The sequence below is a fragment of the Monocercomonoides exilis genome (assembly GCF_001643675.1).
Source record: "Monocercomonoides exilis strain PA203 chromosome Unknown scaffold36-1065637, whole genome shotgun sequence".
NCBI classification, from domain to species: domain Eukaryota; phylum Preaxostyla; order Oxymonadida; family Polymastigidae; genus Monocercomonoides; species Monocercomonoides exilis.
Window position 1 is genome coordinate 203127 of NW_027150581.1, and position 26160 is coordinate 229286.

At 33.7% G+C, this 26160-nt stretch overlaps 5 protein-coding genes across 5 annotated transcripts; 2 read left to right on the forward strand and 3 right to left on the reverse strand.

Moving 5' to 3' along the window:
• The first annotated feature begins 110 nt into the window (after positions 1 to 110).
• Positions 111 to 3355, forward strand: MONOS_4241 (putative GTP binding). The gene is made up of 6 exons (XM_067874300.1): positions 111 to 269; positions 368 to 558; positions 628 to 875; positions 974 to 1895; positions 2059 to 2426; positions 2691 to 3355. The coding sequence occupies exons 1-6, from the start codon at positions 136 to 138 to the stop codon at positions 2850 to 2852; spliced, it is 2025 nt and encodes a 674-aa protein (XP_067723607.1). The 5' UTR covers positions 111 to 135; the 3' UTR covers positions 2853 to 3355.
• Positions 3356 to 3521: 166 nt separating this feature from the next.
• On the forward strand, positions 3522 to 6652 carry MONOS_4240 (uncharacterized protein). The gene is made up of 5 exons (XM_067874299.1): positions 3522 to 3768; positions 3814 to 3899; positions 3967 to 4091; positions 4146 to 5755; positions 5909 to 6652. Exons 1-5 carry the CDS (start codon positions 3537 to 3539, stop codon positions 6511 to 6513), a joined length of 2658 nt encoding a protein of 885 aa, XP_067723608.1. The 5' UTR covers positions 3522 to 3536; the 3' UTR covers positions 6514 to 6652.
• A 12072-nt stretch (positions 6653 to 18724) lies between these two features.
• MONOS_4239 (uncharacterized protein) lies at positions 18725 to 19273 on the reverse strand (the record flags this gene model as incomplete). Its single annotated transcript, XM_067874297.1, has 1 exon — positions 18725 to 19273. The coding sequence occupies one exon, from the start codon at positions 19271 to 19273 to the stop codon at positions 18725 to 18727; it is 549 nt and encodes a 182-aa protein (XP_067723609.1).
• A 611-nt stretch (positions 19274 to 19884) lies between these two features.
• MONOS_4238 (uncharacterized protein) lies at positions 19885 to 21438 on the reverse strand (the record flags this gene model as incomplete). The annotated part of the gene is made up of 3 exons (XM_067874296.1): positions 19885 to 20287; positions 20639 to 21154; positions 21206 to 21438. 3 exons carry the CDS (start codon positions 21436 to 21438, stop codon positions 19885 to 19887), a joined length of 1152 nt encoding a protein of 383 aa, XP_067723610.1.
• Positions 21439 to 23820: 2382 nt separating this feature from the next.
• On the reverse strand, positions 23821 to 25557 carry MONOS_4237 (putative Choline Transporter-like (CTL) Family Protein; the record flags this gene model as incomplete). Its single annotated transcript, XM_067874295.1, has 1 exon — positions 23821 to 25557. One exon carries the CDS (start codon positions 25555 to 25557, stop codon positions 23821 to 23823), a length of 1737 nt encoding a protein of 578 aa, XP_067723611.1.
• Positions 25558 to 26160: the final 603 nt, after the last annotated feature.

Here is a 26160-nt window from a genome sequence, read left to right on the forward strand (position 1 = left end):
AGTATATAGCTGATCAAATTTGATAATTTGTCAATTATGTGAAAGTTGAGAATAGTTTTAATTATATCATATTATTTTGTTAAAATATTTTTCAAAAATATCAAGTACCCACTATAACTTATTGGCGTTATAAAAATGAGTGATGCTGATGCTGTACGACAAGCTGAAGAGGATTATGAATCATTGAAAGCTAAAAAAGAATTGAAAGAATTTTTATCAATTTCTGTACCTGTGAATAAAGTGCAATATTACCGGAATTTTTTAAGAAAGTTTGTTTTCAATTTATTGTCAGAATTTTATTGTTTATAATTCTCGTTTTAAAAATAAATTGAAAAACATAAAAATGGAAAATAATTGTTATTTTTAGTTTGGAATTGAAGCATCCAGGAATAAAACCAGTCATTTCAGATGAAAATAATAAAAACAATAAGCTTATTTTGCTTATTGATGGAACGAAGGAGGACGATTTGCCTGATTCAATTAAAGAAGATATAAAAAGCGAAAAAATATCTCTTGGATTACATGGTGTAATGGTTGGTACCGACCATCTGACATATGGTTTGAACATCATGAATTAAAAAATTTTTTAATTCTAAATTGAATTGAAACATTTGTAAAATTTGCAAGACATTGCATTATCACGTGTGCTCCCTTCCTCTGTTCCAAATGTTGTTTCTTTCGAAACCGTTGGGCACATCGCACATCTGAATCTTCGAAATGAGCATCTGCCATTTCGACATCTGATTGGAAAGGTAATTTTGGAACGATGCCCTCAAATATCCACTGTTGTTAACAAAACAGCTAACATTGAATCAGAATTTCGCGTGTTTCCTATGGAAATTCTTGCAGGAGAGGATAGAACTGAAGTGAAATTGGTATGTATTTAAATTATAATGAAATTTAACAACAATGGATTTTCACTTTTTTTTTGAAAAAAAAAATTATTTGTGTGTGAATTCTATTTGGTTATTAGAAAGAGCATGGGGTTAACTTTCGATTTGATTATCGCGAGGTCTATTGGAATTCTCGTCTTTCTGATGAGCACCAGAGAATCGTCCAGCTGTGCGGTGCGAATGAAGTTGTGGCTGATTTGTTTGCAGGCGTTGGCCCTTTCGCTGTGCCAATTGCAATGTGCTCACAAGTGCCAAAGCATCTCTCATTGATGGATTCATCTTCCTCTTCATCATCTTCTTCCTCTCCTTCTTCCTCGTCTTGTTCTTCTTCTTCGTGTGTTCCATCCACTTCACACACACACAAGAAGCCAAAGAGCACAGAGTATATTGAGACTGACAGATATGTCTATGCGAACGATCTGAATCCAGAGTCCTTCAAATGGCTGAAGGTGAACTGCAAAGAAAACAGAGTGGAGGATCGAGTGGTGTGTCTGAATGAAGATGGACATGTGGCAGTGTCTGTGATTGTGCAGAAGTACATTCTGCCTGCAATGAAGGAGATGAAGGAGAAGGAGAAAGAGGAGAAAGAGAGTTCGAAAGAAAAGGAAAAAGAAAAAGAAAAAGAAGTGAAAGAAAAAATGAATGAAACAAATGATTCAGAGCAGAATCATACAAAACATGAAGAAGAAGCAAGCTCTTTAACATCACCTTCTTCTGTGCCAATGGACAAAGAAGAAAGTGTTTGCAAGCAAAAACGCAACCAAATAGAAGGAGAATGCAAAATCGATGAAGATACACGAAAAAATGAAAAGATGATCCGATCAGCTGAGAATATGACCCAAAAAATGGCTGAAGGCAAAGAAACTGTTCAGAAAGGCAGACACAAACAGGAAAAGACGCCTCGGAAGCTGACGAAGATTACTTCGAAGGCTTCATTCCCTTTCTCTCGCTTTCCTGAGCGGTTTATTATGAACCTCCCAGCTTCTGCTCCGGAGTTTTTGGGTTTGTTCACATTTTTGTTGAAAAAATAATTTGAATTTCGTTTTTTTTTTTTAATTTCTTTCTTTCTTTCTTTCTTCTTCTTCTCTTTTTCTTTCTCTTTTTGTCGCCAACCATCATTTATCCAAACGCAATTCTCTTTCCCTTCTTTCATTTTTGTCTTCAGATGCCTTTGTTGGTTGTATGACACCTTTGTGTGACGATTCTGCAGACAGCTGTGTGTTTGCCGAAAATGATGAGCTTTCATCCAATCAATCACCTTCATCCTCTTCTCTTTCTTCTTCTTCTTCTTCTTCTTCTTCTTCTTCTTCTTCTATTCCTTCCTCCTCTTCTTCTTCCTCTCCTCCTTCTTCTTCTGCTTCAATATCACACACCAGTCGAATCTTAAGACAAGTACGTCTTTTGAATGGAGCTGTTTATCGCCATCCTCTTTTCACAGGAGCATTTGAGGAGAACACTGTACCATTGCCACTGATCCACTGCTATTACTTCACAAGAGCACAGCCAGAGAATAGGATGAGCGAATTTATTGAGGTATGTTTAAATGTTTTTTTTTTTTTTTTTTTTTTTTTTTTTTTTTTTTTTTTTTTTTTTTTTTTTAATTAAACAGTTATTGGATTGTAATGCTGTAATTTGGATGAATGTTTTTATTAATTCTTTTTTAATTAATTAATTAATTAATTGGTTATTGAATTCTGTTTCTTTTTTTCATTTTTATGAATTTTTGATGAATAATTCTTTCAATAAATAATTTTTTTTTATTTTTATCTATACACAATCACAATAATATCTTTCCAGAGAGCTTCTCATGCGATGTGCGGATTCCGCCTGAATGAGGCGATAAACGAGCTTTCGTTGAAGGAGATTCGAGACGTGGCTCCTCTGAAGATGATGATATGTGCTACATTTCGATTACCGATGGAAGTGGCATTTCATGGGATTGATCAACATTCCTCGTGATATTGAGTGGAGGGGAAAAAAAAAGCAGGGAAGAGAGAGAGAAAGAAAGAAAGAAATTTAGAAAATTAAAATATGAAATGTATTGTGAATGAGTAGTTGATTAGTTTTTTTCCGAATGAAGATGTATAATTTGAAGGAAATTCGGATTTAAGAAATGAAAAAAAGTTGAGATGAATTGCAATGGTGAAGGATCATGAAAGAATATTTTATTTCGAGATGAAGAAATTATTGGAAGGAAAATGCGTATTATTTAATACTAGTGCAGTAGAAAACAAAGAATACGAGAAAATATTTATTCTTTATTTATTTTAACTAAAGCAATCAAGTTCTTTTCTCTTTTATGAATCTTCTTTCGCTCAATCAATTCGTCTTTGAAAATAATTCAAATAAATACAGGCATTTCAAACAAAATCAATTAACATTGTATTTCAGTGAATTTCATTTAATTCTTTGTCTCCTTTTGTTTTTGATTTTTTCATTTAATGTGAGAATAACTAATTTTTGAATCAGAAAATTCAATGAAAAGCAATCTTATAAAAAATGAATAAATAAATACAATCTTGATTTCTTTTTTTATTCAAAAAAGTTAATCTGTTGAAGGTTCATTGCTTTCAGCTGTGTATTATTATTTTGGTTTTTCAATTCATCTTCAATAAAAAAATATGGGGATTTTTCAAATTTGAGATGGCGCATCCTGGAACTTGTTTTCTTTGTGAGCAGAATCCCGCATCGTTCTTTTGTATATTTAATATTCCTATCGATGTGGCTGTTTCAATAAGACAGCAAAATGAAGAAATATTTCCGAAGCAAAGAGAATCGATTTTCACTCCTTTACCTCCCAGAGCAAGTTCGGTTGAAGAATCTGAAGTGTTTCTTATGTGTAAAAAATGTCTTTCTCTTGTTCAATTACAACGAGGTATGTGCTGTACTTTCATTTATGTAAATTATTCTTTCATATTAGTAAATGTTCCGAAGATTCCACCACTACCAGCCACTTTGACATTGATAAATCCTTTAGAACTTATGAACCCTACAAGTCTTACAGCCGTATGACCTTTATCATTGGTTTTCTGATACTTGTCAATTTACTTTTTTTTGTTTACAAAATGATTAGTTGTATGAAAAACATCTCATCATTCACACATCACCAACAGATGCGTTCTGGATGTGCTTCGGTTCGAGTGTTGCTCATTTGAGCTTCATAAATCAAGCAAACAGAATATTTCAAAGAGATAAACAGTTTGCTATTCAATATTTCAATATATTAAGATAACTTGTTTTCAAATTTTGAAGGGAATTTGAAGAGGAATACCAAAGGTACTGCATTGAGCAGTCATCTATTCGCACATCTCCAAAGAATTCAAAGAAAGTTGGATTGTGGCAAGAGCCCGAAAAAGAGAAACATATGGCATGGGATGAAGAAACGGATGATGCGGATAATCAATTCATAACAGCATCAGAAGCTGCATATGGAAGGCGACAAGCTTCTCCTCACATTAAAAGCCCCGTTTCTGCTGGAAAAGATATTCCTGCAGCAGGGTATCACTATTCACCAAAGAAAGAGCAGGAAAGAAGAAGCATTCGATCACATCCGCCAAAGGAGAGCGGATTGTGGTGGATGGAAGACAGCGAGAACCAACCTGAAGATGAAGAAAGAGAATGCAGTGCTCCACAAATGGAAGAAAATGAACAGAAAATTTCCCAATTGTATCCAAAACCTTCAATTAAATGGCCAACAAATGCTGCACGAAAAGCTTCTTCTCCAAGCAAAAAGAAATTTAGCAGCGAACAACCACAAATATACGAAAGAGAAGACGAAAGAAATGAATTAGAAAAAGAAGAAGCCGATGAACTTGCACTGAAAGAAGAAAATGATATGAAAATAGCTCAAGAAAGAGAAAGAAGAAAAGAGAAAGCGAGAAGAGCAAAAGAACAAGAAAAAATCAAGGAACACGGCCAATCATCAGTCATTTCCTCGTCAAAGTCCTCATCTGAAGAGCTTCCAGTGACCATCGCCAACCCGCTTTACCTTGATATAGCTGCCAACCGCTCTCTGTTTGCTGGGCCGACTGCGAGCACAAACTGGGTGATTCCTGGTCTGCTGCTGATGGGCGCCTTTCCCGAGTACGATGTGAAGGCGCTGCTTGATTCCGGCGTAGAGGTGTTTGTGAATTTGATGATGGGCGACGAGATCAAAGAGAAGCGGAAGAGGATGGATGCGTATTTCGAGTCGGCTGTGAGGCTTGTTCGAGAGGACGAGATGGCTGTGCTGAAGGCAGAGATGCAGAGAGAGAAAATGATCCAAGCCGAAAACGACAGAAGACACATGCTCCCTTCTCCATCGGCAACTACATCGTCGCTCGCTTTCAAGCATCCGGCCACAGAAGGAAAAGGTTTTGCGCGCAGCGCCCGAGATTCGAGGGCAAACAGACCATCAACAGCGTCGTCTGTGTCATCCACATCAACATTGGCTTCTTCTTCTTCCACAGCTTCTTTGACTCGTATGACTCCATTGCTCAAGCAGTACATTTCACGCAGACCAGGAACTGCATACTCTTCCATTTCCCAGTCACCTTCACATTCTCCTTCTCCTTCTATTTCTTCTTCATCATCTCCATCTCCATCTCCTCTGCCATCCAATTCACCAGATTTAGGACCATCTTTGCGCAACAGTCCATCTAAAGCAGCAGAAACGCAGATTCCTCCGAGGAAGTTCCAACAGTCGCTCGACAGGATGCAATACCTGGAGTTCCCCATCAGAGACGGATGCACAGCACACGACAGAGACACAGCAGCGCTTGTGGAGTATCTCACTTACTGCATTGCAGAGCTGGGGCAGTGTGTGTTTGTCCACTCACTTGAAGGGCACGGACGCCCTGCTGTTATTTGCTCTCTTATTCTTGGTGTGAATAAAATTTTTAATTCAATAAAAATTTTATTAATAATGATTTGACTTTGATATTTCTATTCATTTTTGTATATATGAAACGATTATTGTTATTCACATTCAAATTCATCTTCAACTTCAACAAAAACAACATGACTTTTTTGTTAAGCTCGTCTGTTTGGTTCAACATCAACACGCGTCATCACCGCAATGCAAGAGTTCCACAACTGCCGCAAATTTACACCCGAATTCCCTTCTCCTGCTTCGCACGAGCAAAGAATGCAGATATATCGCATTGTGAATCTTTGGAACGGACAAACTGGAGGCTCATCAACGCAGACACAAACAACCTCGTCTTCGTCATTTGGAACTCCCCACAGACCTTCTTCCTCCCAGTCGCAGCAGTCGCCTTCATCGCTATCTCCTCTGTCGTCCAGGGCTTCTTCTTCTGGAACTTCAATTTTGCCAGAGACGCTTGAAAGAGTGAACCAGTGGATTATTCACACTGGAACATCCGTTCTTCTAGCAATGCTTGGTGCAGCTCGGAGGTCTTTAACTTCATCCAATTCGCTTCTCTCATCTTCTCAATCATCGCTTGGCTCAACTACTCCGTCTCAGTCTTGCTCTCTTTCTTCATCGAAAAATTCCTTCCAGAGCAAGCCGTCGTCTGTTTCTGCTGTTTCAGCAAAAGATTTTCCGGCTGGCCCTCATGCCATTTATCCAGCGAGGAAAAGGCCTGTCACAGCATCTTCTGATTCAAGGCGCATGATGTAGATGGCAAACATGAGAATCATTTCTTCCTTTCTTTATCTTTTTTATCTTTATTTTATTTTGGATTTTTTATTTTCTTGTTTGGTTTAAGAAGTGTGAATATTGCGGAATTTATTTTTAAATTAACAAATTTGGACAAAGCGGAAAGTGAAATTTTCAGTTTATTTTTTTCCACATAACTTTAAGAAATTTAAAGAAAATACTCATCATTGAAATAAGAGTTTTTTAAAAAAAATTGACGATATGATTCAAAGAAAGAGTATTTGGGGCTACAAAATATTTGTTTAATAAGAAATAAAAAAGTCACAGTTTTATGGAAATTTGAAATCAAAAATGATTAATAGAGCTTTCAATTCTTGAATAGGGTCAAAAGAACATTAATGTTGTGATATGCTCTTATTCTATTGAATGTTTTTGTGATTAATTAAAATTGAAAAGGCTTCAAACAAGTTTCTGACATATTATTGCTTCTCCTTTTACACCAAACTTGACTTAGTCCCATCTTTTTCATCTTTTTGTTTATTTCATCTAAATTGTTGTGCATTTCTTTATCTTTGTCATTTTCAAATTATAATTAAAAGAAAAAAAAGAAGATTTTTAACTTTGTTTATTAAAAAGAAAAAACTTTTGGTAAAAACGTTTCCAATGTACAAATTCATTGGAAGAATACACATCCCTCAAGAAAACAACAACGCAATGCTCAAAGGAAAAAAAAGAGAGAGAAGAAAGAAAGAAAGAAAAGAAAAGAAACTGTCAACCAAATATTCTTTTAATAACCGAAATGAAATGATAGCCAGTCAACATAACTCCAACTTGAATTGCTTCCAATGAGTACTTATCATCAAAGGAATAAATACAGATCATAAAAAATTGCATCTTAAAAGCACGAAAAGGCAAAGATTAAGTAGCAAACGCAATTTGGTAGCATAAAAAGCAAAAAAATCAATGCAACAATAATTGAATTATGAAGGTCTTCGAACGAATTACATTGTGGAAAACAAACATCAAGATTGCAAGACAAATTGTTATTAAAATAAAAAAGAAAAATAATCACATATTGATGAAATTAACCATTTCAAAGAAAGAGGAAGAAAAAGAAGCAGCAACAGTTGCTATTTACATGATATATGTGAATGTGTACAACTGAAGTGAAAGATTACTTATTCTAAACAATAACAATAAAGGCGCATAATCTTAGAGTTGCTAATCTGCAAAGCATGCATCAATCATTAAATAAAAATATTATAACCGGAGAAAAAGAAATAAATAGCTATTACACATATATAAAACCTGATTAAAGAAGAATTCACAGAAACACTTTATTTTCTTCTACAATTCCAATACTTCAGAAAAAAAAGAAATCAACATTTGAAATGGATCGTTGAAATCTTCCTTCTGCCATTCTGCATATAAGTCATAATTTATAGCTTGAAGAAGTGACCGTTCGCTCTCATTCAGTGATGAAAGTGGAATGCTGTAAAGATTACCCCAAAACCTGTTTGAATAAAAGGAATCGCAGCTCATTTTATCAGCCACCATCATCGTTACAACAACAGCCATCGTTCCATTTTCAGCGGTAATAGGAAGTTTACTTTGAGATTGTGGGTGAAGAACTCTATCAAAAATGAGCAGAAAATAGAGCAGATCCGTTTCTGTTGGATGATAATAACGCAAATACCTATCAAGAATAATTTCCAATGAACGAAAAAGTGAAGAAAATGTTTCATAATATGGTTTATAATGGCAACTCCAATGAGGAAATTGCAGAGAATGTGGAATTATTTGTGAATCGTCCCCAAGATGTCTAACTGATGGACTTGAATTTTTTTCATTTGAAAGCAATACGGCATCCTGATCCCCATGTAAAGAACGCTTCCAGCAATGATAGCCTATTGAACTTGTAAGATATCGAGCCGATATTGTCAGAAAATTTGAAGCTAGGGGAATTTCGTGAAATATTGGTGATTTCAAAAAAGAATCTTCATGTTTATCTCTGAAATAATCTTGATCAGTTTTGTCATTCTCGCTTGTTGAATTTTTGTGATGAGAAAATTCAATTGGTTGTATGTCTTTTGGTATTATTGAAGAGTGAAAAGAGCTTGTTTGGATAAGTTGAACACACGAAGAAGGCGTATAAGACGCACAATAAAAAGAAGAATTTTCAACTCTCATAGCATTCATCATCATATTTTTGTGATAATGATGCAATTTGAATCCTTATAAAGGATCCAATTTTTTGTGATTTTGTGTCACAAATATTTATAATGGCACACTTATTATCACAATAGTTGATTTTTCTTTAAATTAATTGTACCATAAACAATGCAAGCACAAAATTCATAACTCTTTTAATGACAAATGATATAAAAGGATTCTGGAGAATAAACAAAATTTGTGTGGATGATTTTTTTGAATTTCATTTGAACATTTCAGTAAAATAACGGAATTATCTTTTTATTTGGTAAATTTCGATACAATAAAAAACAGAATCTTCACAGGGTCTTTTTTATAAGCAAAATGTAAGAAATTCTTTTCAAACGAAAGTCAAAACCAATGTCGAATTTTTTTTTCTGGAAAATCTGGTATTTGAATGAATTTAATTAATAATAAATTATAAACAGGCATTATCTTTTAGAAAAGTGACAACAGATCAAATACTTGAGGTACAAAAGTGAATTATTTTTAATTCAGGAATCCTGATGTTTCAAGTTTTTCATATTTTCACAGAGATGTTTGTTTGTTCATTACAAACCTTAGAACATTAAAAAAAAAAACTATTTTTTGACAAAAAAATATTTATGGTGTGCGTATAAACCCTCACATTTTTGTTCAAAAAAATGTTACATTAGAATTAACTTCACAAATCAAATTTATAAAATTTTCGAAAATTGATAAAAAAAAAATTTTTTTTTGAATATCTATCAATTCTTTTATGGTTGTTTTTCCCACATCTTCATATAGAATCTTTAAAAAAAAAGTCGATTTCAACACTCTATTATCAATTTTCTTAAATGGATGAAATGAAAAAAGAAAAGATCATTATTAACAAATATCAACGAAATAGTTATTAATATCAACAAAGAGCTTTTCAAATGATTTCCAAAGGAGAATAAACAGAGAAAAATGAAAGGACATGTTCTTTATAAGTTGAAGAAGAAGAAAGATTGAAAGAAATATTTGTTGATTGGGATGATGTTGTTTCTCAGCAAACAATTATAGACATCCCCATTAAAGAATGTTTTTCATAGAAAATTATTGCAATTAATTAATTATTTTAAAGGCAAGGAGAATACGTAATAAACGTTCAGAAAAATCAGATGGATTAGCTGAGGCTCCAAGTTAGCAATGGGTGTACGGTTTTCTTTCAAGGCACAAACTTTTCAAAACAATTCACCCAATTAAATTGGGCCATGCTCGACTCAGATTATCTTTGAAAAGCAATATTCTTTCGTTTTTTCTTCTATAATGGAATTAATGAAACAAAAAAAAAATATTCTTCGTTGATATTTCATTTGGATGAAACCAGCTGTCAATCATCGGACAAAAGTTTAAACTTGAGAGTTGTTTCAAGAAAATGCCCATTCATTTTATTTTAAAGAATATCTCCTCTCTATCGTTTCACACTTTTTTTTGTCAGAGCAGATGGATTCCGTCTGCCAACTCATCTCCAATTTCCTCATAAATATGAAAAAGAGATATGAGAACAGCGGAGCAAAGGCAGTTTCATGTTGCACATATCACAAAAAGTGTGGATAACAAGATTGTTTTTTGAAATAATAATGTTGGAACATGTTCTCCCATTCATGCAGAAACAACATCAAAATGTGATCAAAATAAATCAATATTTCCAAGAAAGGCAAGAACAAAAAATTAGAAAAAGAAAAACAAATAATGAACAAGAATAAGAACAAACAAGGAAAACATTTATCAAAAAAAGGATATTAAAGGAGTGAAGTTCAATTTCAGAGTCAAGAAAAATAATAGCGCAACATTCATTGATGATACAAGATTGACCACAAATTCATTCACGTGATGAAAATACATTGGGAAATGATAAATCCTTTTCCAATTCAAACATTTCTGTAACTTGCAAAACGTAAAGAAAATCTGCTCATGATTGTGCTCCGATTTCAAAGTCTCTGGATCATGAATCAACGAAAACTGCAATTTCTGCTTTATGCCATTCCATTGAATTTCAACCTTTGACTTCAATCTTTCCATAATCAAATTCTCAACACATTTCATCTTCAGATGATCAAAGCAAGGACACTGATTGAATAACTAATTATTCACACAAAGATCCACTTTTAACCTTTCCAGAAGACATTTGGGGATATATATTTCACTTCAGGCATTTTCATTGAAAAATTATGCACTTTTCATTGACTTTTTGAGATCAAAAAACACAATAAAAATGGGTTTATTTTTTGATATTTGTGAAATGTTGGAAAACTTGATATTTTGATTTCAACAATGCCTGTGTGCAGATATGAAAATCAAATTTATTTTGAAATCTGAGAAAGAGAAACAAAGTTATGAGTGAAGCAATTTTTCAATGCTTCGTGCAAAAAAAGCTTTAAAGTCCGTATTTTCCCCCATTTCTTCGTACTCATGCATCTTATTTGATCATGATGATTACGACGAATGCAATTGGTGGTTGAAAGAAGACACTTTAATGAGAGATTTTCAACAAAAAGGGTCAAAATGTGTTGAAAAATAAATATTACTGCAATAATGAAACTAAATTTGTTCATCCTGCTCTTGTTATTCTTGATGGTCAATCATCCAGACGGAATATGAAACTTTGGAAACAATTTACTTCATTAGGCATTGACGTTGAAGTAATTCCAGTACACAAATCACATATGCTGCGGCTTTTAACTTAGAGACCAAATGTTGCACAAAAAAGTTAACTCAAAAAAGTGAAAAATGAGCGATTAATAAAAATATTGAAAATAGTTTTTTTGCTTTTTGAAAGTGTGATCACTGATAATTCATTAATCGCTTCCATTTCCAAGAAGATAAGGCACAGGTTTATTGTGGGTGAAATAACAACTCCATCGATTGCACATGTTCTTGATTACACACAGGATTCTTTGCCACAGGGAGTGAAGCCAGCCAAGAGCACAAATAGCTGGCAAATATCAGGAAAATGCATCACTTCTTGTGACTTTTGCAAAGAATGGGAATCATATGAAAAAGAAAAAGTTTCATCAACAGCAGATTAGGAACAAAAATTACAGACAGAAATCACACATTGAGATTTGTAGGATGAAAATGAGGATTGTGAAAAGTGGGTTAAACAACGATAGTTTGCCTTTTCTGAAAAAGAAAGTTTGAAGACCAAAAATATTTTTTACAGATTCAAACAAAAACAAAAAATGATACACATGTCGAAGAGGAAGAAACAGTGCTCGCAAATTTTTTGGAAGGGGACAACAACATCGTTAATGAACAGTTGTTCCATTCATCGAAACATGCAAAAACTGTTTAACTTGGAAAATTTTCTTTCAATTCAGATGACAGCAATTTTGAGCATAAAAGTTCCGAAACTGATTTGTCCACTTGTTTTTATTCTTCGATGCAATCATCAAGGAAATAAATTCAAATACATTTTAAACAGGGAATAATCATATCGAGTTTTTTTCAAACTTTTTGTGGCAATATCCGATTGTGATTATTTTCGATTTGATATTTCACAGAAAAAAACAAAAAATTAATTTATTCTTTAATTAATTTCAGGTCAATTTTTTAAATTTTGGAAATTCTACAAAAAACACTTTTTTCTATTGAAACTATAATTTTCGTAATTAATATTCATTTTTTGAACTTATTTGAACAAATTATTGAAAAATCGTGAAACATAAAATTTTGATCAAAAAACAGCTTTCTATAGAAAATCTTACCAATTATTATGAAAAATATGATTATATTTATTTCGCTCTGTGAATATATGCGATGGAAAATGGAGGCCTTTGCAACAAGGAAATTTCAAGCTATGTGTGTCGGTCGAAAGAATTTACTTGTGTTGTTTTTTTTTCGTGTGAAATTTGAAAATACAGCCATTCGCAGTGACCTTTCTAACAACTTAAACTTTTCACTTGCATCTGAACTTCATTCTGACTTCACACTTTTGAAAAATACATCCTTGTGAAAATGAGAAATCAAGTTTATTTCTTTCAAGAATTTATTAATTCTGAAACATCAATCAAACAAGCTTTCAACAAAAAGGAAATAAAAAAATAAAAACAACTTGATTTTCATTTGCCGCACGAGAGGATGTGGAAGTGACAAAGAGAAGTAATTGATTCAATAATTCACCCAAGCCATTTACAAAAGTTGTGAATAAAAGAGAATGTCCTAAATAATTTTTTTTTGTTAAAAGAAAGACAGCACTGAACTGCAAAAGCGAACTGTTCAGAAAAATTTTGTTGCATTGTAGCTCATCTGCTTCAAGCAGCATCAGATTATGATTTTCGGCACAGACAGTTTGAAGAGATAGAGGATGATTGAACAGATTAATCACAATCAGGGGCGTCTGGGACAGCAAGACAACAGACGAAAACGACGTGCGAGCACAATAATGAGAAAAAAGTGGACAATCTTCAGAACTAATAAAGCAGTTCTTCGCTGAGAGATCTTTTGAGTGGTAGCTGATACACTAACGTCGCTTCTTGTGAGTGCATTTAAAAAATTCCAACTTTCAACAAGAACCTTTCTCTGTCTAATTCAAAAACAAACATATTGAGCACAGCGATGATCCCGCCTCACCTCAGCAAGCTGTCCAAAAAGTTGTTAGTAGAAATGGAGCAATTAATGAGATATTTTCCGCTTTCTCATTTGGATATCAATAATTATTGTGCCAGTAAAGAATGCCTTCCAACTCGTTTTTAAAGAGTGAATATTTTTCAATGCATCAAAAAGCTTGGCAAAAGGAGTTGTTTGCGATAAATGCCCCGTTGCGTTCTGCTCTTCCTAAAAGGAAAAAAAGCTCTTTTGCTTTTGATCCTTATTTTCCATCAGAGACTTTGTCAACTCCCTCTAATCCTTTTCATCTTCCTCCTTCGAGCTCTTCTATGCAAATTCTGAACCCAAAATGATGCAGATGAATCACACAATCTCATACGTTGCGAAGATTGGAGCGTCGATGTTAGACTCAATGCTTGATTTGAGTTTATGCTTGAAATCTTCGCATCAGAGTGTTTTGCCCTTCACCGCAACGGAGAAGATTGACCTCATGCCTGAAGGTGTCAAATCATTTGTTGCATGTTCCTCATCTGATTATGGGTGCCAAAATAGACTTGCTTCTCAGAAGACAACGTGTGTGATGTTGAAAGAATACACATCATTAGGAATGGCAAGCGTTTTTAATTCTGGTTGAAGCTCTCGTATTTATACAGGAGAAGCAGATGCCGATGAAGAAGAAGGAGAAGAAGCAGCTGATGAATGCACATGTTTTAAATGATTGGGCGTTTTAAATGTTTTATTCAGTGAAAAGCATAACGTACATCACCTGAGAATGAGATGAAATGTGTTGTGAAATGGGATTGTCACAATTTTCAGTTGAACGAGATGGTCAGATCTCTCTTTTTAACGTGAAAGATATTCAGAGAAAATTTGAAGAATATTTGTGAAATGATTTTAAATAATGTGATTATTGAAGTGACGAATGGAAGTTACAAAGCAATGCATTCAAAAATTCGAAGTTTGAGATGAATTTTCTGAGGTTATTTCGTTAATAACGTTTCTCATTTCTGCAAAGTCAGCTTTATTCCTTTTATTTATCTCCTTCATTTTTCAGCAATGAAATGTTATCAATCTGAAACATTAAAGAAAATTTACAAAAGTGATGGGCTGATTATGTCCTCCTTTAATTCGAGTGGAAAAACACAAAGAAACAGTGGATTGAATCAGTAACTCACAAACAATATCATGCCATCCCTATTCCATCTCATGCAAGTTACAAGCTGCTGCATCTAAGCCGCATTGCGTTAAACTCTGTATCAGCTTCAGAGAATCTTCGGATAATGGATAATTTTCTGACCGCGAAGAATACAGATGAAAGCTCGAATGAAAAAATTACAGTTTTTGTGATGTTGATGAAGATTCGTAAAAGAATAAAACCTGTTAGTGAAACGAAAACAGGAACGGAAGCGACATTGAAACAGAGATAGAAAACGGATTGCTCTAATACATTCTCATGCGAAAAGTCAGCAGGCAAGCTTTCTCAAACAAAAATAAATCATCTTCCATTTCCTTTTCTCCTTCTCCCTCTTCATTCTGTCGTCACGCAGCAACCCGCATCTCCTTTCATTTTTTTCCTCTCTGAGTCTCTCTTTCTCGCTCTTCTCTCTCTGAATCTCCCTCTTCTTCCTCTTCTTCCTCTTCACTTCTGACTCCACAAAACAAAGTGGTGAATAACAGCGAGGCAGCGCAAACATTTTGAAGGAGAAGAAAGGACTTCTCCGCCTCTCAGCCGGATGAAAAGACAGCAATTCATCTTTAACCAATGGAGAATCACTGATTTCATTCAACTGCCACATCATTTCTGCTATTTGGGATGGCTGAACAGGCTGCTTGGCTGCTTTTGAACATCCGTAATGCTTCTCAATGTCTGTTCGCTCGGAAATATCCGATAGAAAGATATGAAAGAAATAGTGAACTCGTCGCAAAGACCGTCTTTCGGTTCGTTGATTCGAGTGCTTCCACATGGAATTTTAAGAAAAGGTGTGATGAATATTGTAGCTCATTTTATAACATGGGAATGGGGAAGTTTTTTTCTGATAGCAGAGGATCATGAGGAGGTGGTTTGTCTTTTTTAATGAAGAGTGTGGTGGATGGAATTAAAACTGAAAATGAGAAGACTGATTAATCTTGAGTGAATGAGATAGAAATGGACTAGCAGAATTTGAAAAACTTGTGATTTTCTTTGAGTTTGACTCATATTCTTAGAGCGACAGTCATGGAATGAATGAACCGATAAGTTGCAAGTTTGTGGAAGAAGAAGTCGAAACATTCAAACTCTAATTTTTCTGCTCAAGTATCTTCAGAGGAGGAGGTTGTACACAACTTTTGGAGGCGCCATGGGAGGAATCAAATATGAATCTGTGTGAAATACTTTGAAATTTACAGTAGTATATTAAAAGAAATGTTAAATAGAATAAATCGAAGACACATAGATAGAATATTATAAAAATAAAATTGGACTACCATAAAAAGATAAAAAACATTTGCACCAACAAAGTTATTTCCTAATATTTGCTTTGTGTTTGATGTTTATATGGTTTCTTTCTTCTTTCACTTTCATTGCTTTTTGGCTGATGATTCCTTTCCTTCATCACCTTATTTTCCAACACTTTTACTTCAGTCTTTTCTCTTTTTTCTTCACTTCAGACTCATGTGCAGATAAAATAAAAGAAGATTTAGAAGAAGTGCCATAATCGTCAACTGGCAGAGAAGAGAATATTCAAGAGTGATCAACGATTGCAGTTGACTTTTTTTTTGCATGTTGAAGTATGAAGAAATGTTGCGCTTCTTGAAGAAGAAAAATAGGAAAAGAAAATGTGAAATAATAAAACAAATGCCATGAAGATAGTTCTTTTTTTTTTTCTTCTTCATTTGACAACGTTTTCTCCAATATCTTTTTCAAAATCCTTGACAGCTTCATTCTCAAATTCAAATGTCATAAAATTGCATAAAATTCTTTGTTGCTCATGAGTGTCGCTTTTCCCTTTGCTTAACATATTATGAGCAATTTTTCCTTTTTCAACAATGAATTTTATTCTCAAATTTCCACAGGCAATAGCAATCCTTCGTCTTTTGGATAGAAAATTCGATTTCACTTCTTTATCTATTCATCTCATAAAAAAATAAGAACAAAGATTTTTTCAAACGTTTCAAAGGCATTCTTTAGTTATTTGCTAAAGAATTGTGTTTGTTAACAAAAATAAAAACAAAATCTGGAATGCTTCTTTCTTGTTTCACTGAACAATGTGAAGATGAACAACGTGAAACGAATGCAAATTAAATCTCAAGCATGCTATGGATTTTAGCTCAAATGATTTGTAAATTCAACAAGAATTAATCAATTAACTTCGATTGTTTTTTTTCTTTTTTCAATCAGAATTTTATTTTTTTCATAATCAAAATAAAAAACAATTTCATTTATTGAAAAAAAAATTTTTTTTTATAAAATACATTGCTTATCCGTTCGACATGTTGATCTTTCGACTAACTGATTTTTCGAAAAACTGATCTTTGTCGTTCGACTGATATCGACAAAGATCTGTCGAAAACCCATCGAAATTAAATTTTCAGTAATTTTTAATAAAGAAATAAATTATTTAAAAAAGTTATTGATTATCAAATGCAATATTTAATTTTTTTTTTTTTAAATATATGGGGGAAAATATGGTCTTTCAAGCATTTTATGCCTAAAGCATGAAAAAATTGCTTCGCTCAAAACTTTTGACCGCTTTCTCAGATTTCAAAATAAATTAGATTTTCATATCCTTTAACAGGTATCGTTGAAATCAAGACAATTCGTATTCCAACATTTCACGAAAGTCAAATAATAGAATTATTTTCATTGTGTTTTTTAATCTCTAAAAGTCAATGAAAAATGCATTATTTTTCAATGAAAATTCCTGATGTCAAATGTTTTGTCCCATATCAATAAAATCAACAAAAAATGAACAGTTAAAAAAAAAATCTTTAAAAATTTCAAATTCAAAAGTTTTGAAACTGCCTTGTCGTTCGACTTGTTGAAGTACTTCGTGAAAAGTCTGTCTGTCGCAAAGGACTAGGAAAATGAATGAAAAACAGGACAAAAATATTGGTGCAAGGAAAAATGTGACAACAACAGATATTGATATGATTCGATGTGATTATATCTATTTTTTTTATTGCATATATTAAAAATGGTTGTCACATGGAATTATTTCCGGTCGGATCATACCCATTTGCAACAACAACAACAAAAAAATATTGACAACTTGGAGAATTCAAACTGAAAGTTCATCTCATTTCAGCCAAATCCATTTTCCTTTGATTTAATAAATAGGGTCAACTATTTGATGGGACGTTTTTGCTTATTGGCACTTTTTATGTTTGAAGCTGCCAATCAACAAAAAATCTCCAATGAATTTCAACACATACACCACACTTTTTAACTTGTTTCAGCAGATACTTTTTAAGTTTGTTTTTATATTTTTATTCATTAGTCATTGTGAAATTTCGTTTTTTTGCAAATTTTAAAAGTCACTTTAACCAGTCAACCAGGCATCTCACAAGAAATTGATGAGTTGTTTTGAATAGCATAAACTATTATCTATATATTTTTATATTCTTTTTTTTTCATAAACACTTTTTTCTTGTTTTTTTCACATTTCATTTTTTTAACAACATTCTGACATAAAACCGATTATTTCTTTGTTTATATAATGAAATGATAAAAATAAAAATATGACATGAAAAACAAATACATTATTAATAATGAAGTGTTGAAAAAATAAAACATTCTCATTTTCTATTTGTCAAGAATTTAACTTTGTAACAAAAGTTTAATCGAAGATCAAAAACAATTTGAACAATTTGGCTATTCAAGATAAATAAAAAAAAACAATGTTTCATTTTTTCAACACATTATTAATAATGTATTTGTTTTTCATATCAAATTTTTGTTTTTATCATTTCATTATATAAACAAAGAAATAATCGGTTTTATGTCAGAATGTTGTTAAAAAAATGAAATGTGAAAATATCACGAAAAAATTGTTTGTAAAAAAAAAAGAATATAAAAATATATAGATAATAGTTTATGCTATTCAAAACAACTCATCAATTTCTTAAAAAAGAAAGTGCTTCATCAATTCCTTCTCTTGCTTGAGAGAATCAATTTGTTGGATGATGAAGCTATCATTACTACCACAGTGTGCGTCTTCTTCTTTTTGTTGTTATTTTTCTCCTTTTTTGATTGTGATTATGTTCGAATATTGAATTGTTCTCCAAGTGACTTCCGTTCCTCCATCTCCTCATCAGGCTCATCCACTCTGGAATGGAATTTAACAGTATCTTTAGCTTCTTCCTCCCTCAAACATGGCTTCATCAGGCACTTCTTGTCCCTCAGTACCATCCCAGATTCCATTGCTCGTCTATCATTATTGTTCCTCTGGTCTCTTTCTTGTCTGACACAAGCCTTGCCACCATCTTCGGCTCACAGCTTGGTTGCTAACTCTTCACTGGGAACGTTCATAGTTGAGGCAATCACTTTCCCCAAGGTTGAAGCAAGATTGGTCTTCACATAATGCTTCACCAAAGTGTCTGTTCTAGGGGAAAGACTGGCAAACTTCGCAATCTGAGTTGGTGGAATTCCAGAAATCGTTAGCGTTGAAAGTGTTGCAGCCTTTATTGAATAAGGAGTAAAATGGCTTGGAATTCCTGCTTCCTTCAACGTCTCCTTTGCCAATCGTCTAATTCCTTCCACTGTTAGAGGATGAAAAGTTTCGGTATTTAAAAATAATTTATTTCCATCTGGTTTTCTTTTCTTTATCTCTTCCCACAAAACTTGAATGGCCGAAGCTGGGCAAATTGAAGGGTTTTCATTTAAAAAAGGAACTGCAATCTCTGTTCGATTTAGCGATGTTTTTAGCCTTGTGTCTAGATATATTCCTTCCTGCTCGAATCTTGCTCTTTCCATATCCACTCTTTCCAACTCTGTAAACCTGCACGCAGTGAATAGCATTGTGAGCACAATGGCTTTCATTGTTAGATGTTTGAAACTCAAGCTCTGATTTTCTCCAAGATTAGAAAAGTATGTCAAAATGGTCTTTGGATTCCAGATCTCTTGAATCTTTTTCTTTCATGTCATCTCCGTTCTTCTAAACCCTCTGAACAATATTTTTATTATAGGAATATCCCCCAAATTTGTGTAGAAAACCAAGCTTGTGAAGAATGAGACCGCTGAGCGGATAAGTTGCAAACATGACAGTTTCATTCCATTGTCTTAGAGTGTAATGAAAATACTCGAACATCGAGCGGCCCATTCATGAATATCCTCTGGAATTATGCCCATATCACTCTTTTCCCACTGTTCTCCAAAATGCGCGAAGCCGAATAAATATCCATCCCACGTCGACTGAGCAATTCCCGATTTGCACTCCTCTGCCAATGAAACTGGGAAAGATCTCTCTTTTAACGCCCTTCTCCACCAGCTCTCTCCTTTCTCTCTGGTGGATTGATCAATATGACTCTCAATCTGCCTGGAGGGAGACATGCACGTGTGTTTGTCATTGATGGCCCCTTTCTTAACACTGTTCTCAGACTCCTCCATTCGAATGTCCGATGATGTGTCTTCTCCAATAATACATCCCAGTTCTACCCCTTCCAGTTCGGCAGGAGTAATACTACTGGTGCTCTCTCCTTCTGTGCCTTCCGAATCGTCATTGGAATCAGTGGAATTGGGGGGTGTGCCAGAACGCACTCGTTCTTCCATGGATATGCAAGACCATCTTCTCCCAATGGGCTTCCTATTCCGCACCAACGCTCAACCTTGTGGTTGTGTTGAGCTGCAATGGCGTCCAGTGTCGGAGAAACTTGAAGCACCTCCAGAATCTGAGAGAGATCTTCGTCCGTAATGCTGTAGTCTCCTGCTCTTTCCAGGCGGGACAAAGCATCGGCTCTTGTGTTCTGCAATCCGGGGAGATGAACTGCTCTCAGGACTATTTTCAGTTTCTCCTTCAATGTCCATATCCTTTTCTGCTCCACGGGATATCGACTCCTGTTCGTTTTTGTTCTTCTAATATCATCTTGAATTCCTGGATCTTAAGTTGGTTGAGAAGCAACGCTCCGTCTCTGAAAAGCACTTGGCTGAGAGATTTTCTGGCTTGTTAACTCTTCCACATGGCCTGCACTCCTCTGCTTATCAATTTCTCTCCTCCGATTCGCTTCCATGCCGAGATAAACAATGCTGTTCTTCCTCCTATCTGCCTCCAATACTCTGTCTCCTTGTGAACTAGCTCTAAATTGTTGACGCCCCCTTAGTCTCCTGCTCCAACCGCTCTGGCTCCTCCTTCTTCCGAATTGCTGCCTTCTTGCGAGCGCTGAGGACCGGGGGGATCTCCGAAAAAACCGCGGGTTAGGACGAGGAAGGGGATAACTTAATCTTCTTAGAAGTGAATCTGGTTGTTCTCTTGCAGAAGGCTGAACTCGTGTTAGAGGAAATGCTGGTCTTTGGAAACCTCCTTCAAAATTAGCTTCTTGTCTTGCTTCTCTGAGAATCAGTTCCTGTCTCTCTGTGAGGATTCCCGTTGAAGCGTCTGCACTCATTAATGTGGCAGCCCTGAAACCAAACCTGTTTTGAATTCGAACCGTTCGTGCCTCTTGAAGCGCCTTGGTAATCAAAATCAAGATGTCAGCCAGTCTTTGCTTTGCACCTTCCTTTGAAGTCTGTATTTCGGCTAAGCCTATGAGTGCAGCTTTAATTGCCTGGAAAAGATAAATCTCCATCTTGTAACCCGCCTGATCTAACGCATCGTTAATCCAGTTCTTTGTTCTCTTGGAAGCGGGTGGTTCTTGAGATAACAATGGGCAAAAAACCTGCGTTGAATACTCCCCAACAACATCTTGGACGGATCTTGGGGAAATCCTTAGATCAAAAATTGAAATATTCGGCGTTTGTCCGAAAATGTCCTCAAACTCCTGACAAATAAGTTGTGATATGTCTAAGAAATCATCATTCTCCTTTCTGTCAGCTAAAGGGGTCAACTCCTGTGCTAAGCCTTCCGATGAAGAAGGTGAAAAAATTGAAGAGGAAGAAAAGATGTTAGGTTGTGACAAGGTCCCTGGTTGGCTTTGCGCCCCACTGTGCTGCATTGCAGAATCAGCCGACGGCGTAAGTCCAACAATCGGAGGGAATTGCGAAGCAGACATCATTGATCAAATGTGGCGACTGACCCATAGATTGTGGCGTCTCTCAAACAAGAGAAGGAATTGATGAAGCACTTTCTTTTTTAAGAAATTGATGAGTTGTTTTGAATAGCATAAACTATTATCTATATATTTTTATATTCTTTTTTTTTTACAAACAATTTTTTCGTGATATTTTCACATTTCATTTTTTTAACAACATTCTGACATAAAACCGATTATTTCTTTGTTTATATAATGAAATGATAAAAATAAAAATATGACATGAAAAACAAATACATTATTAATAATGAAGTGTTGAAAAAATAAAACATTCTCATTTTCTATTTGTCAAGAATTTAACTTTGTAACAAAAGTTTAATCGAAGATCAAAAACAATTTGAACAATTTGGCTATTCAAGATAAATAAAAAAAAACAATGTTTCATTTTTTCAACACATTATTAATAATGTATTTGTTTTTCATATCAAATTTTTGTTTTTATCATTTCATTATATAAACAAAGAAATAATCGGTTTTATGTCAGAATGTTGTTAATAAAATGAAATGTGAAAATATCACGAAAAAATTGTTTGTAAAAAAAAAAGAATATAAAAATATATAGATAATAGTTTATGCTATTCAAAACAACTCATCAATTTCTTGTGAGATGCCTGGTTGGCTGGTAAAAGTCCTTTCAAATTTAACAATAAAACGTAATTTCTCAATGTGTAATAAGCAAAAATTAAAAAACAAACTGTAAATAAATTGTGTTAAACTTGTAAAAAAGGTTTTTTGAAGTACTGAAAGCCAATCAACGTTTGTTGAAAGTTGGCAGTCAAAAACAAAAAAAGTGCCAATAAGGGAAAAAGTCCCATTAAAAAGTTGACCCTGACCCAATTAAATATGAGGAAATTTCCAATCAAGTTTTTGAAAGAAAAAAAAGGAGTGTGAAACACTCTGTCAGAGGAGATGTTGAAATGAAAAAGTTAGGTGAAAATATAAATTTTTCAGTTGCTTGTTAAAACATTTTTCCTTTTGATAGTTGTTTCGTTTTTGAAGCATCGTGGAAAGATGCTTTTCTTTCTCTTTTTTATAACTTTGTTCAACAATTTGAAAAACTGTTTCCAACGTCGTATTGAAAACCTTTCCTTTGCTCACACAAGAAATATGAAAGAAGAGGAAGAGAGACTAATTGTTTTATGAGGACATTAAAATATTCCCAGCAGTGACAATCCTCATTTAAATGAATGGATAACGCTGAATTTTATATGGAAATGTCTACAATAATTATTTCAATATCCCTCTGTTGTTTGTCTTTCAAAAATGAAACACATGTCTTTCTTCTTTTTCTTTTCGATTCATCGGATAATGAAATATTCTCTCAGAAAATCCTCTGAGCTTCCTATGAGTAAGCGCACTGAATCAACATTGTTGGTAAAAGAAAACAACATTCATAGACGGTTTTTTTTTTACAAAAAATTCCGCAAACTGAAAGGAATAATCTATATGATATGAATTGAATTGTTCAAAGAATAAGCATCGTCATTGAATGTTATTTTTCAAATATTGAATGATTCATTCAACGAGTTTGCATGATTTTGCATTTAAACCTCTACAGAATTCATCCACTGGCTGTTGTATCAATCATTCAATATTTCAAGATACCCTGTGAAATTAAATTTTGGACAAACCTTTTGAAGTTTGACACTTGCAAACCGTTGAACAGAATTATTCGCAATCAGTTAAACTCGATAAAAAAATATAGCAACCATGAAAGTGTTGCAATGCATTAAAATTTTTTGTGGTTTGAATATTTTCTCGTTTTTGTTCAATTGGAAAAGTAACATATCTCACAGAAATTCAAATTTCTTTCAAGAAAAATGTGGATCAGAATAAAAATATTTGTGATATAAACATCAAAAGACACGAAAATCTAAACTTTGATATAATGAATTCTTGAAAATCGCAAAAATGTTTTTCACGATGTTTCTTCATTCTTTTGTTGTCAAACAATTAATCCATATACCTAAAAAAGTTATAAAACAAAGATTGTTTTCACTTGTTTCAAAATTGTGTTATTCTGCAATTAGCAGAATTTCATATTTTCAAAAACGATATGATAGTGGAAAAAATAATTATGTTTCAAGGAAAATGAAAAACGAAAACGGAATGAAAACAAAACAAATGGATCTTATCCATCATCCGAGAAAATAGTTTAAAGCAATCATTTGTGGCAACCAGACACAAAATTGCATGTGTAATAAACTACAAAATACAAAAAATAAAAATCTATAGAAACAAAATCTTGCGTTTATTTGAAAATAAAACTTAACTTGAAAAAAAAAGGACTTGCATCTTTATTATTTGCGTTTTATCACAAATAGATATTTGTTTGTGAGAAAATTAAACTTTTGCTGATTCATCTGAGGAATTCCCGTTGTTTTCTTCTTGTATTGTCATTTCCCTTTCAGAAGACTGATTTGATGATTGTGAAGTATTTTCAGTTGGAAGTCGAACCATCGGCTCAGTAGCAGCTTCTGGTCTTTCTGGTTGAAATCTATTCGCTTGTCTCTCCAAGTATAAAACAGAAGACTGATGAATGTTTTTCCCTCTATTTTCTATTTTTTCCATACACTTATTCACACTCTCTTCGATCTCATTGTTCATGAATGCAAATGGATCTGTCAAATCTCGATTAATTTCAACAAAACCTTGATCTTTATGATCATCATATTCTTTTTTTGTCAGCCGGCAAATCAAAATTGAGTTCACTGCAGTCATAAATGTGTCAATGATTATAGATTCATTCAAGTAATTAAAAATTAGTGATTCACCGAATAAAATACTCCACACAGGATAATCCACTGGGTCAGAAAGTCCAAAAAAGTCAGGCCTCCAAATTAGCAAACAAACAATGTTAGCAACCAAAGTGATTGACCACTTAATACTTTTCTTTAATGAAGATGCAATTATGTCAAAAGTGATGACTGAATCAATATTTCTCACAATAAGGCACATTGTATCTTTTGAAGATTCAATAAAAGGTTTTCCTTCAATGCAAGACATTGCATAAATCCTTTCACATTCAGCTTCAACAAAATCAGACGGTTTTGATCCTATTAATTTCACGATCATTGCTACTAAAAACAACGCTAATGCAACTGCATAGAAGAATACAGCATAAAATTTCATTGCGAATCTGAACAGACACATGCAGCACGATGCAACGAATCCTGAGTCTTCTTCTTCCTCTTCAACATTGTTTTGCTTTTTATTTGGCTTTGAACAATAGTTGAAAAAGTTTCCAACCAAAGAGAAAGCAAATGCAAAGGTGCCAATTGATTTTGCGATATCTTCCAAAGCTTCATTTAAATAATCAAGAAAGCTTCCAAAAGCAACGGCTCCGATACTTTTAGATAACGTGTATTTAATAGCATGCAGAATGGGCCATTTTCTCTTATTTGGATCTCCTTCTGAATAATACCATTCCACTGTCGTTGCAGCAATAATTGCTTTGTTTAAATGCTCAATAAATGATTCGAACCAAACGGCAAAAATATTGGCAAAGATTAACAAAATGAAATTTATTATCGTTAAGGCATTAAACCCAATATTAAAGTAAATTCTGAACATGCACTGATAATAAACAATACTGACATATGATGAAAGCCAACCTACAACTATTGAAATAATAGCAAGTATAATGACAACCAAAAGCAATCCAGCTCTATCTTTGATTGCTTTTGCTGCTTCTTTAAACATTTCAGAAACAATGCTAACATTCTCGTTATTAATGATAAGCATCACCAAAAGAAAAATAAAGAATACTGCTGAAATCGCACCTGAAACATACATGACTGCATCATCATAGTTTGAAAACGTATCGTTGTGTGATTTTTTGGATTGAAAAGCTGCAATTACAATGAAGCCAATCCCCGAAAGTAAATCCACAATTACACTCACCCACACAGAAGCGCGCAGACAACTAGATGCACATCGACACATGCATAATATCCACAATAATGATACAACAGTGACGATTGAATATCCAACAAGAACGACCCAGACTTTGCTGACTAAATCAATATCTTCCGTAAGTATATCTTTTTTATCATCTTTTCGCTTTGAGGCAACTTGCATTCTTTGGTTTTTGTCAATGATCTCAAAATTGTGATTTTGATGGCAAGAGATATTGTAAGAATTATCAACATCAATGGAAAAGAAATTTTTCTGCTTGCTCGTGTTTGTAATTCCAGAATTATTTGCATCTTCTTCTATAGTTTTAAGCAAATAAGCAGTTGTTAAGTTTTGCTCGCTTTTTAAAGTTAAGTGTGAATTCATATTTATCTGTTGCAAATCGTTGTTTTCAAAGTTATAACTATTATCAGATTGCTTTCTTTATAAATTAAACCTCTCAGTTTTGATACGAAATAAAAAATTGGTCACACTCTGGAAGAATAAAATCTGAGAATGATAGATTTCCAGCCACAAATGAAACAATAATAAAGGCAATGAACAGCAAAGCGAAGACCATTAACGCAATGCAACATGGAATGTTGAGACATTTTCTATCAGAATAGTCTAGTTTCCCATTTGTCATTGTCATTGTCACTCTCCTATTATCTTCTTATATGAAAAATTTGTTTTGATAACATAATAGGAAAAAAATGATTCAAAATGTGAACTGTTGTTCAAACCCTCTTGTTCATCAAACATATCAGACATCCAATCTTTTTTGACAAT